Raw genomic sequence first — 14,952 nt, forward strand, 5'->3', positions numbered from 1 at the left:
TCCAGGGTTTAATCATTCTTAGTCATTTAACTTAACATCAAGCTGAACGTTTGCGACCCCAGCTAACTTGATTCTCTGTGCCATGGGAGTTGTTCTCTGGTTTTTCTTCAGATCGTATAAATCTATGCCTGGGTGGGCAGACTCAGGATTGGAGATGATGCCTCGCAGTTCCTCTCAGTCACCAGTGCTATTGTCTACAAAAAAACCCAAAACGAAACCCACATCCTGACTTCTGCTGATCTTGGAATTTGTTGTGTTTGGGGCTGCCTTGTTTTTCTTCAGATGACCACCACGTGATCCTTTAAATCAAAATATCAATCTGTCCGTTTGCTTATTCATAACAGCTGGGACGCAGTGGAAGCTCCATGTTGTGGGATGTTTATGCTTAGGCAGGACAAACCCCTAGTAAATGTGCATGGGAAAGGATCTTGCATTGGCTGGTACGGTGGTGGGGGTGGACAAGTTGACCTCTTCCATGTCTGTTGTGATGAGGGGTTCATAGAAGAAGAAATGTTCATGCTTCTACTTCCCGTTATTGTTCACATTCATCTTTGCTGTGTTTGTCTGAACATACATCTTGCTGAGTCTTCTCTAAGTTGCACTGATATAAAAAACCTTTAACTTCTGCACATTGTGACCATATCAAGTTATTTTTAACCAATAAAAATTGTCTCCTTTTAAAAAGCAAGTCAGATGGCAAGTCACACTGAAACTGATTAGGAAGGATTGTGTTTGTTTGTGTGATGTCTGTGTGACACACACTTGATTTTTGTCATTAATACAGATTTTTTTTGAATGTTTATCTTTTTCACTACCCCTTTTGATGTTTTTTTTCTTTAAAATAAACCCATGGCCATGAAGGAAACCCGAACTCTTTTTCAATACAAACTTTTAATTGCTTTCAAAATTGCACAGTTTTTACCTATTGTTTTAAAATTCAGGAACATATTTTAAATGAGTGCAGAAAAAGTAACCATTGAGTTGAATCCAGGGAATGATAGAGGGTAATCAGCTGCACCCAGCAGCGTGCTGTTTGACTTTACTAGTCATTATATGCTTCGGAATTCTATGTTTCCTGCAGGCTGGCAGTCAAGCACTTTTTCAATTGCATCAAAAAGACCTGCTCCAGTTTTCACTGAGATAAATGGAAAGACTCCCATTGTCAGATCAGGCTCACTTTCTATTCTCATGCATATCTGGGTTGTTTGCAGTCAGTGTCCCGAGCTTGTAATCAAGGCCTAGGGTTTTATTTATCACTCTTCAATTAATATAGGAAATTAATATAGTCAAATTCACCTACCAATCGTTAAGAAATTGAGAATTAAATTAGACAATAAATGAACTCAGAAATGGAATGCAAACAAGCACAAAAGCAACAGGAAGCATGTACTTGTGCCTGCAAGAGGAACTTACCCTGTTTCCCCGAAAATAAGACATCCTCCGAAAATAAGGCCTACTTACAGTTTTGCCTCTCGTTGTAATATAAGGCATCCCCCCGATAATAAGACCTCCCCGATAATAAGGCATCCACCGATAATAAGGCATTTTTCATTTCTGAAAAATAAGACATCCCCTGAAAATAAGACCTAGCACATCTTTGGGAGCAAAAATTAATATAAGACACTGTCTTATTTTCGGGGAAACAGGGTATTCATGGCTTTCCCCTTCTCAAAGAGTGACCAGACAATGCTTTTTGATCCTTACCTGGAAGAGCCAAGATCTTCACTCGTTGTGCAGATTCCATACCTGAGCGTTTACCTGGGTTACCACCACGGTGCCAATTAATGCAAACGTAATGGTGGTTTTTAATGTCATTTGGTTTTAATTGTCAGTGACAGTTGTCATGATGATCTCTGGAACATGGACAGTTGTCTGCTAGGAACTGGACTGAAAATGCCCACTCACTTCACGTAGGTCACTGAACAGCCACCTGACGGTAACTGATTTGAGCAATCCTTTAGCCCTGTAGCACTGAAGTACAAAATGCTAGAAGTCTGCAGGAAGAAAAAATGGTTCCTGCCTTTTTCAATCGTTATTTTACTGTAATGGCATTAGGATGTTTCACCAGAGCTTCTACAGAAACTGATAAAATACTGCCTTAAATATTGTCTGACTACAAACAGTGACTTCGAAACAGCCCTCGCTTCCTGATCTAGTTGGAAGCTTACAGAGATCAGAGAAGAGGCAGCATGACTCCAGGTTTCTAAAAGCACAACTTCCTCTGCAGTTGTTTCAGATCTTGGGTTTTGGAAGTAAACATTTTGCTGGCCAAAGCCTCGTATTCACTCCGTGCAGAACAGCTGCATGTGTTTTGTTTTGTTTGTTTGTTTGTTTCTTAACAGTAATTTTAAATAGAAATACACAAAGGGAAGGGAGGCCCACGGAGGAGATGAGGGGAAGGAGAGGATTAAGTAGTGCTTAAAAATAAAAATAGAATAAATGAACAGGCTCCTTCACTCCAGATAGGTGCACCATATTGAGCTCAAAACCCATTTTGGCCCCCATATGTTGTTGCGGTGTCAGGCCGCAACGCCAACTAGAGAATTCCTCTGACAGAGACATTGTGAAGACTGCAAAATGAATGCCCCATAAAGGCCAGTGTAGGGGGTAGGCCAGGGTCTGCAGATGGTGGGGGTGCGGAAGGTGCTGTGTACTACAGAGGTTCTCAGCAGATTGGGTTGAGTGCCTAAGTTACTTTGGGAGCCATTTCAGCTCCTGAAGCAGCCCATGCAAAATGACTTTTAAGCCACTTACCTCCCCAGTCCCCCAACTCTTTCCACCCAATTGCAAAGTTTATATTGTGTCTCTACAAGGTGCAGCACAGAATCGCTCCCTGTGTTTCTACACTGCCGAGGAGCCAAGAGGGTCTCCACTGATGGCCTCTTATTTGAGCCCTCATGATGCCAAGTGTAGCAGCCTGTCTGGGTTGGGGATAACTGGGCCACGCTTTCCCACAGAGCCTGGGAAAGCCTCTCCTAAAATCATCCAGCAGAGGGTGTGGAAGAACCATTTACAGCCGTTCATTTACCTGTCGTGTGTGGGTGTGTGCGCCAAGCTGCTTCCACAGTCTTCCTGGTCCCTGCTGGGTTGGGGGAGCCAAACCTGGCAGTCTCCATGAGTGGCAGGTAGTTGGGCCAGTGAAAACAGAGGCAGTCACAGTGCTGAGGACCCAGAAGGAAAACAGCATTGCCAAATGTTCCCTTCGTCTTCAGGGCTGAAGCAGGCTCTGTTAGTGCTATATGCAGCCGGCCCTAGGAGCTGCCAGTGGGGAAGGAGCATTCCTTTGGCAGGGAGGTAATAGTGGACAGTTGGTCTTTGTGGGCTGGAGGAAGGCAGCCATCCACAGCCTCATTGGGTTCCCTCCGTGTGTGTCCAGGCAAGCCGGAGGAAGATGTTTTTGTATGTCTCTTTGGCCAGAGGAAAGGGCTGGAGAGTAGCCACTCACCACGGCGTAGCTGGAGAAGCCTTGGGAAAATGAGCACCTTGACATAAAAGGTGAGCTGCTGGTTCACTCTGATCTGGCCACAGTTTGCGCAGCGGTTTTTTCCCCTCTCTGACTGGTGCAATGGATCATCTCTCCTCCTGTGCTTTCATGGTGGCATGTGAAGGAATGTGTGGATTTGGGACTCTCAAAGTTAAAAACAGCCCGGGGGCAGGCCTGGTGGTTAGTATTTTGCACTGCCAAGCAGGAGGTTGGCTGCCGCTCCTAGCTTAGGCATCTCACTTTCTGGGCTATGCTAAGTGTTGAGCCCAGTGAGTGCCTGGAAGAGCTCCTGAGTCTGAACCAACCCTTCTTGGGCAAAGATGGTGGCTGCAACATCAGGAATTAGAAGGTGAAGGGCAGAGTTAAAGCTGCCCAGGGCAGAGGCATGCATGCACGCACATGTGGAGGGCAAGGATCAGCGTGGGAAAGGAAACTGCTGATATGAATATGAACATACAGCACTTAGAGACTGCCAGAAGTGTTTAATTTGTTCCCAGGTAGGCTCTGAGGATCAGAAGAGTCGAACTCCCAGCATACCAGAGAGATCGACAGGGAGGTGCAGAAATTGGCAGCCCTTTTTGAAAACAAAGATTGCTCAGGAGTCTCTGGACAGGCTGGCCTGGAAATGAAGTATATTAAAATGGATGTGCTTAAGCTCTGAGAAACTTGCCTCATATTGCTATAAAAAGCCTTCTAGCCTGACTGTTATTTGAGTCTTTTTTTTCTTCTCTGTAATGTTACATAACGTTTGTTTGGTTGGAGGCCTGGCGTAGGAGAAGGCTAAATAGCTGGTTTACTAGATGTGGTTCATGCAATGGCTTGCACATGTGAAACTTGCCAATTTCTTCTCACTTAGAGCCAGGCTCTGTCTTCTGTTGTCTTGCTGTTTGAGCCGGATTGCCCCTAGAATTAAGAGAGTTGAAGTAATATTTGACATCTCTCCAGGGCTTGCTCATGTTGTGGAAGTTCAGAAGTTTTTGTAAATCTCTGCATGTGACTCCAGGGATGGGGAGGGATGAATCAGACATTTAAAAAATCTTTAAGGATGCCAAGGAACGGTCTGCTGAGAAGAGGATGTAGGAAACTAATAGAATGACATCAAGAGGCCAGAGGTGAAAAAACAAACCAAAATATGATTTTTCTAAGCCGATAACCCGCCCGCCCCGTGCCGCCTTCCCAGACTCATTGCTCTACAACATTTAAAAATAGGGTTTGGTATTTCTCCCCTCACCATGATACAAATAAAGTAAACAAGAATACCCTACATTCTCCATTACCCGTATACCTATAGAGAAAGCTGACCACGTACAAGCTTCCTTGCTGTAGAACTCTGCCAGCAGGGCCCCTGAGGATGTTTGCAGATGTTCCTGCTTTTGCAAGCCAATGGGAACTTTATGGCCGGAGTTCTCCCTCCATCTTCTAGCAGCAAACGTCAGGCTGGCAAAAACACTCATCTGGCAACAGGTTTCTGGAGTGGCTAGCTAGGGTCTACCAGGTAAAGTGACACAGTGGATCATTTGCTGACACGCTGCTGTGCCAATGTCCTGCTATGTAGTGCTGTGTGCGACAACTTTGTTTCCTCCTTTTACTCCAGCTGCAGAACAACGGGGGTCAAGCGCATGTGTAATTTCCTCAGTTGCCAGCAGGGCTAGGTCTAGTGGTGGTTCTGCCCTGGGCAAGCAAGCAAATGTCTGCTTTTTCCCAGCCAGCAGTGTCACATGCACACAGTTATTGAATGTCCTATTGCCCCTGTTATTTTGTTGCCATAGGCGCTTGCCTGCTTTAATTGTATGATACAGCTGGCCCTGGTTACTAGTGGTCACTGTGCGTTCCCCACCACTAATTTGTACTGCTGTGTGCCCAAATCACTTGCCAGTCATTTAGGCATGCCTTGCTGCCATTGTCCTTATATTATTTTGATGTATTTATTTATGCTGCAATTATGTCCCAAAGTCTACATTAAATGGCGTGTGTCTAGTCTGTCTGCCTCTGTCTGATATTGTTCTGCTTCCATCACTGTAGTATCTAAGCACAGCAGTGTCTTGAAACCTTTTTTATTATCACGCTTGAAACAAAAGCATTGGTCCCATCACCCATGAGTGATGAGTGCCTCTTCTTTTTGCTTTTGAACATATGCAAGTGAGTCCTAGTGTCCAACCTGCGGTCGCCGTCTTCATCCATATCCTTGTAAGCAGGAACAGCTCTCAAGGCTCAAAAGTATTTGCTGGTGTTGGTTATTTGGAGAGACCATTGAGAAACTGGGCAGTGGGATTTTCCTTCAGAGCTAACCCCACAGGAGTAACTTTGGAGGTGACTACGTTGTTTAATGTGTTCTCTTTGAGCCACTCATTCTTTTGTTGCCTTTCTTCCCTAGATCCCAAAACAGCCTCTGAAACAGAAACGGACATCTGTGCTGAGTGGGAGATAAAGACTATCACCAGTGCACTGAAAACTTACTTGAGGTAGGGGAGAAACGCCTCCTGTGTTATATGTCTCCACAAGTGTGTTCTGTAGTGTCCTGGGGATAGCCTCACCCACTACCCAAGTTTCTTGACAGGGGAACGAGTTTAAAATAACTAAGGAAGAGACTGCTCTTAAAGAATCCACCTTGGCTTTTCCACTGAACCCCATGCATGCTTGGGCAGGACTTTGGGAGTTTACTGAATACTGTACAAATGCTAATGTGTAGGGTCTATTTTGGTTAATTTCACGGTCATAGGATTTAAAAAATCATAAATTTCATTATTTTAATCTGAAATTTGGCCTTGTAATTGTAGGGGTCCTGACCCAAAAAGGAGTTGGGGGGAAGGTCACAAGGTTATTGTAGGTGGGATTGCGTATGGCTAGCCTTACTTTTACGCTGCTGCCGCTGGCGGCAGTGCTGCCTTCAGAGCTGGGCAGCTGGAGAGCGGTGGCTGCAGGCCGGGAGCCCAGCTCTGAAGGCAGAGCCGCTGCCAGCAGCAGTGCAGAAGTAAGCATGGCCTGGTATGGTATTGCCGTCTTTTACTGCGGAGCTGCTGCATGCAGAGCTGGACCATCAGACAGCAGCCGCCACTCTCCGGCCACCCAGCTCTGAAGGCAGCGCAGAAATAAGGGTGGCAATACTGTTACCTCCCCTAAAATAACTTTGTGACCCCCCGCAACTCCCTTTTGGGTCAGGACCCCCAATTTGATAAACACTGGTCTCCCCTGTGACATCTGTATAGTATAAGGTAAAAGTACACAAAAGACCAGATTTCATGGGGGAGACCAGATTTCACAGTCCATGACGTGTTTTTCATGGCCCTACTCAGGTGGTACAGCCGTAACTTATAAAAGCTTATTCTTACGTATCTCACTGTTAAGTTTGTCTCTTGATTCAGGCTTTTCCCTGTAAGCGAAGACACAATGCATTCCAGTATGCTGCTGTCTAGCAAATCTGTTGTCCTGATGGCTTAGTGGAAGAAAGTTCAGTGTTAGTTTGTTTTTCCAAAAGGACCATGAAAATTCATAAGGCTTTCTTTGATATCTAGGCATAGAACTGTACATGTGGGTACAGTCCAACCACACGAAAACTGATGCCATTGTTACAATTGGGTTATCTTCTATTATTGTATAAGTATAACATGTAACATCATTTACTGAAGCACTAGTTCAGAGAAAGAAAACTGATACTGTGGAGAGGAATGTTAGAGCCAACATCACACTATTTCCTTTGGTACCGCCTTAAAATTAATTTCTTCCTGTTAGTTATTTAGTAATAAAGATATGCAAGGATTTGTCAGTAATTAATAAACTACAAACTTCTAATTATGGGCCCCTTCGCATCCCTAACCTTCATTTTAATTGCTTTGCATTATGCATTGACAGGTAATATTAGAGATGGGATGAGCTGTTCACAGACTGGTGGTTCCTAATCCAAAAAGAGGGATACCCATTAGTTTGCAAGTAGCAATAGCTATTCCATTATGCAGAACATGCTGCTACCTGCCATGTCCGTATTTTTAAAGCATAAGAAAATGAAACAAAATCCAACGTGGATGACAAATGTAGTTAGGTTGGTCAATGTCAGCCTGGAAGGTCACAAAGCCAGCACATAACTTTGCATGAATGGCAATCTTTGCTCCAGAGAGTTTCTGAACAGTTAGCACAGTAATAAGGTGAGAGTATGAGACACAGGACTGGAATAGTAGGTCATTTCACAGGTCAGGACTGAAGTATATAGGCAAATCTGAGAGAAGCCCATGACTAAAATATCAGAGAAGCTGCAGGACAGGATTGCGATCCATTTTAAGATCTGCACAGAGAATTAGCACAGCACTACCATGTGCCATGCATAGCTTTAGCCAGTGCTCTTGGTCTCTCGTTTTCATCAGCACCAAAGTTTACACAAGCTTTCCTTCAAAATACATATTAAGATTTCCAAGGCATGGGTGGATGTGGAAAATTCATTATGGAAATGATGATCGTTAGAATTTTAGTGCTGTTTTCTGTGACACATTTTAACATCGAGTCACTTAGTATTTTGTTTATATATAATACAAGGTTTTAAGAATTTATAGGGAGGTTTGGCCGGTGTTATTTCTTTTATATATCGTGGTAATTCTGAAGTGGTAGTTGATTCAATTATAGAGAGGAAAGGAAGACAAAGAAAAAGGCCCCTCTGTATATTATGTTTTTTCTGATGAGAGGAAACTAGTTAGGAAAGTTGGTATTGCTTAGCTGTGTCCTTTATGATTTAAGAATGGGTTTATGGGAACAGCAGACTCCAAGCTGCTTTTCAGTGATTATTTTATTGCTCAATTGTGTATGTTTTGCTATTCCTATTCCAGAATGCTCCCTGGACCGCTCATGATGTACCAGTTTCAAAGAAGCTTCATCAAAGCAGCAAGTAAGTTTTTGTGCATGTGTGCTTGTCACAACCTTCTAAAGAGAAAAATTCCTTTGCAAACAACCGAATGTAACCCCAACGCCAGTATTCTCCCACTGAACTCTTGATGCAAGACAGACTTTGGTAAATGCTGTAAAACAAAATCGGAATTGAGATGCAAGGTGCATGTTGTTGGGTGTACTTTTTTTTTTTTTTTTTTTTTTTTTTTTTTTTAAGAGTCTAGATGCTGGTGGATGGGAAGTGGGAGGAAAGCATATTGGTACCACAGATGGGTTATTGGAGTTCTAATTAGTTGTATTTTTCAGTCCTAATGTCATGAAAGCATAGCTGTGTATGGGTGGAAGGGACTATGAGATCATCTAATCCAGACCTCTAGACTGAGGCAGGGCCAAATAAACCTAGACCAACCCTGACAGGTGTTTGTCTAACCTGTTTTTAAAAACTCCACAACCTCCCTTGGAAGCCTGTTCCAATGCTCAACTATTCTGGTAGTTTGGAAAGATTTTCCCAATATTTAACCTAAATCTGCTTTCCTGCACATTAAGCCAATTACTTCTTGTCCTACCTTCAGTAGACACAGAGAACAGTTGATCACCATCCTCTTTATAACAGACCGTAACATATTTAAAGATGGTTATCGGGCTCCCCCTCAGTTTTAACCTTTCCTCACAAGTCTGGTTTTCTAAACCTTTTATCCTTGTTTTTTTTTTTTTTTTTTTTTTTTGCCAGCCTCTGTACTCTTTCCAATTTGTCCGCATCTTTCCTAGTGTGGCACCCAGAACTGGACACAGTTCTCCAGCCGAGGCCTCGCCAGTGCCAAGTAGAGCAGGACAGTTACCTCCCATGTCTTAAATATGACGCATTCCTGTTCATACACCGCAGAATGATATCTTTTTTTAGCAACAGCATCATATTGTTGATTCATATTCAATCTGTGACCCGCTATAACCCCAGATCCTTTTCAGCAGTACCTAGCTAGTTATATCCCCATTTTGTACTTGTGCATTGGATTTTCTTCTCCCTAAGTGCAGTGCTTTGCACTGGTATTTATTGAAATTCTTCTTGTTGATTTCCAACAAATTCTCCAATTTGTGAAGGTCATTTTGAATTCTAAGCCTCCAAAGCACTAGAAACCTCTCCCAGCTTGGTGTCATCTGCAAATTTTATAAACATGCTCTCCACTCCAAACTCCAAGCTATCCAAGTCATCAATGAAAATATTGAATAGTACCAGACCCAGGACAAAGCCCTGCAGGTCCCCTTAGATCTGCCTGACCAGCTCCCTCCCCGTTTGACAGCAAACCATTGATACTCTTTAAGTATGGTGACAAGTTTCAGAGTGGTAGCCGTGTTAGTCTGTATCAGCAAAAACAATGAGGAGTCCTTGTGGCACCTTAAAGACTAACACATTTTTGGGGGCATAAGCTTTCATGGGCTAAAACCCACTTCATCAGATGCATGGAGTGGAAAATACAGTAGCAGGTGTATATATACTCACTACATGAAAAGATGGGAGTTGCCTTATCAAGTGGGAGGGTCAGTGCTAATGAGACAATTCAATTAACAGTAGAATACCAAGGGAGGAAAAATCACTTTTGTAGTGGTAATGTGGGTGGCTCATTTCAAACAGTTGACAAGAAGGTGTGAGTATCAGTAGGGGGAAATTAGTTTTTGTAATGACGTACCCACTCCCAGTCTTTATTCAGGCCTAATTTGATGGTGTCCAGTTTGCAAATTAATTCCAGTTCTGCAGTTTCTCGTTGGAGTCTGTTTTTGAAGTTTTTTTTGTTGAATTGCCACTTTTAAGTCTGTTATTGAGTGACCAGGGAGATAGAAGTGTTCTCCTACTGGTTTTTGAATGTTACAATTCCTGATGTCAGATTTGTATCCATTTATTCTTTTGCATAGAGACTGTCCGGTTTGGCCAATGTACATGGCAGAGGGGCATTACTGGCACATGATGGCATATATCACATTGGTAGATGTGCAGGTGAACGAGCCCCTGATGGTATGGCTGATGTGGTTAGGTCCTATATTGGTGTCCCTTGAATAGATAAGCAGACAGAGTTGGCACCAGGGTTTGTTGCAGGGTTTGGTTCCTGGGTTAGTGTTTTTGTTGTGTGGTGTGTAGTCACTACTGTGTTTTCCACTCCATGGTCAGCCCCCAGGGCCGCTGGAGCAGTGGCCGCCACCTCTGGAGCAAAAGCTCGGGACCGGGTCAGCCCCTGAAGCTGGAGCAGGAGCAGCGGTCAGGTCCAGAGTAGCCCCTGGGACCAGTGGTCACCTACCGCCACAGGAGCAGCGCCCGGGCTGGGTCAGCATCGCAGGAGGAGTGGCGAAGCTGGAGCAGTGGCCAGCAGTCAGCCTCCAGCAAGTTCCGACTGTTAGTCTTTCCTCCCCCTTCTGCCCCCTGGGGTAGTTTTAGTAAAAGTCACAGAGAGGTTGCAGGATTCCGTGAATTTTTGTTTATTGCCTGCGATCTGTCCATGACTTTTACTAAAATACCCCCATGACAAAATCTTAACCTTATTTATAACACTGATGTCTAGGGCTTCACGAACATAAGTTGTACCACTTTAATTATACTGGTATAATTAAAGCAGTACAATTCTAGTGTGGATGCAGCTATACCAGTATAAAAGTGCTTATACTGGTATAGCTGATTTCCGCATAGCACCTTCGTATCAGTACAACTGTGCTCCCATTAGGGGTTGTATCACAATAACTACTTCAGTTAAAAAAATCACACATCCTAATCAAAATAGCTATCAGTCAGAAATCTGCGTGTAGATCAGATTTACAGGTGACAGTAGCACTTATTAGGCAGCGCTTCTCCATTAATCTAATTCAATCTGTGCTATCTTCAGAAGTCTCTCTCTATCATCCTTTCTTCCACTGCTTTTCAGTAGTCCTACTGTTTTACCATTGAGGTTCATAGTTCTGATCAGCTGTTAGGTAGCAGTTTGGTTCTAATTGCAGTAGAGATGCTCCATGAAATGAATCCCCCACTCATTTAAGCAGAGATAGTGACAAGTGGATGTTAGTCATTGAAGTCTCATTATAGAACACAGATGCATACCAAATTCCTACTACAGTTATAGGAAGGGTTGCTACAACCACCTACTGAGATTGCCTGTCACTTCCCATTTTTAGCCCCTGTTTTCAGTTGCCTATAATTTTGTCACACTTAACAGTTTGAGCACAAATTTGCCATGAAGTGTGTACCTCGGGCTGATTTTTTTTGGAAAATTTCAGCTAAAATGGGTGCTGCATTTCTGAGAATGAGGCAAGGGAAAAATAAGGTGGTTTTTTTGCCCAGGCTAAAAAGTCCTGGTTACCTTTTCTTTCAAAAGCTCTAGTGCCACCATACTTTTTAGGAGGACTTGAAATTTGATAAGGGATGTCAGTCGGTGGCTTTTGTGTCAGGGTTGTGACTTTTTGCTCTCCCTATGAAAATCTGCCCACATTTAGCCAAGTTGTAAGCCTTTCAAAAATTGTAGCTCGTACATGCTCCGTGGAGACTTTTTAGATTTTAGCCTCTAAATTCGCCAAAGATTCATCTGGAATAGGCATGCTCCACCTCCTCACCTCACAGGAGTGTAACGAAAATAAGTTCACTAATATTTGAAAAGCACTCGGAAATGAAGTGATGAGTCTATAAAGAGAAAAGTCTATGAAGAAATGAGCAATTCTGTCTTCAGTACAGAGAGGGAATAGTGCTCAGTAAACAAGTCCTGGGGCCACACATTGAACAACGAGGAGAAATCAAAATATTGAATAGCTGCTCATTAAGTGCACTGTATGAGGCAGGGGCTCTGTTTGGTGTGTAATTATGGATTTAAGTTGCAGACCTTGGTAGATCTGAAGCTGTTCAGTGCTGTTCTGAGGTATTGAATGGCGTTTGGGACCAGGAATCAGGACTCCAGTTCCCTTATTTCAACACTGTCACTGACCTTGGGCAAATCACTCAAATTCTCCATGTTTCAGATTTATTTCTGTGAGGTTGGATGTTGCCTTCTAAACTCACAGGGCCATTGTGAGGTTAAGTTAATTGTTTGTAAAGAGTTTAGCATCCTTGAATCTCAAAACAAGAACCAGGTATGTAGCTGCTGATATTGCTAGTATTTCATTTGGTACGTTAATGTGCTGAACTGACTCCATTTGAACCTGCCCTTTCTAGAAGGGAAAGGGAGGATGAAATATCCAATGGAGGGCTTTTAACAAGATGGCTTCCAATGACTTTATCACCAAAGGCCTCATGCTATAAATGAAATGCAAATATTAAGATATTTCCACTTTTGTGAATGAAATAAGGATGACCAGTTGTCAAAACCTTTCAAGTTATCGGGCTAAAGTTACCCTTATGGAGATTGAACATTTATCATACAAGCACATTCAGGTGCTTTCTGTGTTGAAACAAACCAAATGGTAGCCACTTGAATTACAATCAGCCTGTTCTCCGGTCGCAAGTGCCTTGGCTTTGCTTGGCATTTTGTCAGCCTCCATCCTCAGTACTTTAGTTCACCCCCTTTGGTTTGCGTGTCCCTTTTTTTTAGACACTCGTATTCATCATGGGAGACTACATGGGTAAAAAGAAACCTTAGAATTTTGAGGCCCCACAGTGCACCTGAATAGAGAGATGATGCAAAACCAGGGCTTCAAGCTAGAGCTGGTCAAGGAATTTTTCTACAACTGTTTTTTGTTGGAAAATGTCAATTGCCACAACCAAAATTTCTCATGGAAATGTGCTAGATCTGAGGAAGGTTTGATCAGGAAGGTTTCTCAAATCCAGAACCGAGGGGAGGGGAGGGGGGAAACAGAGACAGACGTTCCCCATCACCCCCCAGAATAGCCTGTAGCCTGGTGATTACAATGTGGAAGGTCCAGGTTCAAGTTCTTCCTTTGCCAATTTCACTCTCTCCTGTGGGAACTGTTCCGCTTAGTATAAATAATTTAAATATTCCCCGCAGGATGGACTTAAACCTGAGTCACCTGCATCTCAGTTGAGTGCCCAGTCTGTCTGGTGCAACAAATATTTAATTATTTATCCCAAATGGAACAGGTCCAACAGGAGGGATTGAGAGACAGAGACGGACTCTGTAGCTCGGCTATTGGCCATTCTGATCTCTGAAATCTTGAAAATCTTCACGGGATTGGCGAACCATTTACTACCCGGCTGTATTCAAGACACCTACATCTCTGATTGAATCTCTGTCCTGATCTGGGTGGTTTTTATTAAAAAAAGCAGGTAGCAGATGGAATAGTTTCTTGTTTCCCAATGCAGAGCTGGAGAATCAAGAGTCCAGAATCTCAGAGATCCACAACCTTGTTCATCGGCTCCCAGAAAAAAACAGACAGATGCTGCAGATGCTCACGAACCACTTGGCAAAGTAAGTGTATGGCTTTGATATACTTTCTTTTTCCACCATCCCTAAAAGTTAATAGTCCGAGAAAAATTTCTTATGTGTGTGGCGTCTTGAGTCGGATCTGACTGCATTCCGGTAACTGAAAACCTATGTGTGAAAGAATCATTAATGCAAAGAAGGACATGGAGAAGATGCAGTAGGAAAGAAATCCTAGCTTTCTGACTGCTGTATATGATCACTCAGCATTTGTGGTGCTTCAGTCTTCATTAACCACTTCATTGCTGTGTCGTTGTTTTAGACAGAATGCACGTGCTGTGCTGATGAAAATGTACCATTGCTTCCAATGGCAGGTTAATAAGTGATTGTTGTACAGGGGTTGCAATGGAGAAGCCATAGTAATGGGAGTTAAAAGCAAATCAAAATTGTAAGGAGATCAAAGTTATCACAGTGATATGGTAGACTACATCGCCACATCAAATATATTGTCCCTATGCAGCCTGATTCATCATACTGCCAGTGCTTAGGTCACCTTGAAACGTTTTGGGGCAGAGGGTTTGGTAAAGTTTTGATTTCAGTGATAGGGGTGGCCTATAATCTGCCCTCATAATTGCCCTAGAGCTCATTGGTTAGTGTTTAAAGAAGTGAAAACACCACCCAGAGTGACTGAGCTGTTCACGTGCCAGCTTCAGGGATAGGAGACCGTACCTGGCCATTCCTTCACCATGTATACAGAAAAGATTAGCAAGGAGTCGAGCAACCGTTGGAATGAGTTAAGCGGGCTGTAAATAAAAATTTGGGCTATCTATTTAAAAAAAAAAAAAAAAAAAGCCACCAGATGCTTTCTTACGACCTTTGTGCCTGTTCTGTGGAACCAGAGCAAGGCTGTTTAAAAAGCAGAAAAGCTGGTTTAGATCGTAGTTTCAAAACCTCAGATGCTTACAGGCTCAAGCCAAAGGAGAGGGAGTTCCAGCTACTTCCACCAGCCAAATATGCACAAGGAGTCTCATGATTGCTTCAGTGCTTTGCATTATTTTTTTTAGTGGTTGTTGTTTTATTTAAAGGAGAACTCGTATTTAGTCACTGTGGTATTCGGAGCGGGGAGGGAAGGAGCAGGAGAGCACAATGGACTTTGTTGCTGTTTTAGCAGAGCTTTGTTAAGAGAGAGAAGGGATTTAAGAACAAACAAACAAATCATATGGAGTGTGGCAGGGTTTGTTATTTTTAAGGGTAAAA

General features: G+C 43.1%; 1 protein-coding gene across 2 annotated transcripts in view; it reads left to right on the plus strand.

Annotated features, from left to right (window-relative positions):
- The window catches only part of ARHGAP26 (Rho GTPase activating protein 26), a 317,491-nt gene that overhangs the window by 180,682 nt on the left and 121,857 nt on the right, over positions 1 to 14,952 (plus strand). For both annotated transcript variants that reach the window (XM_054038402.1, XM_054038403.1), the window contains exons 15-17: positions 5,859 to 5,946; positions 8,296 to 8,354; positions 13,638 to 13,743. In XM_054038402.1, coding sequence (XP_053894377.1) covers positions 5,859 to 5,946; positions 8,296 to 8,354; positions 13,638 to 13,743 — 253 coding nt within the window. The remainder of the gene's footprint in view (positions 1 to 5,858; positions 5,947 to 8,295; positions 8,355 to 13,637; positions 13,744 to 14,952) is intronic.

This window comes from Malaclemys terrapin, chromosome 8, assembly GCF_027887155.1.
Source record: "Malaclemys terrapin pileata isolate rMalTer1 chromosome 8, rMalTer1.hap1, whole genome shotgun sequence".
NCBI classification, from domain to species: domain Eukaryota; kingdom Metazoa; phylum Chordata; order Testudines; family Emydidae; genus Malaclemys; species Malaclemys terrapin.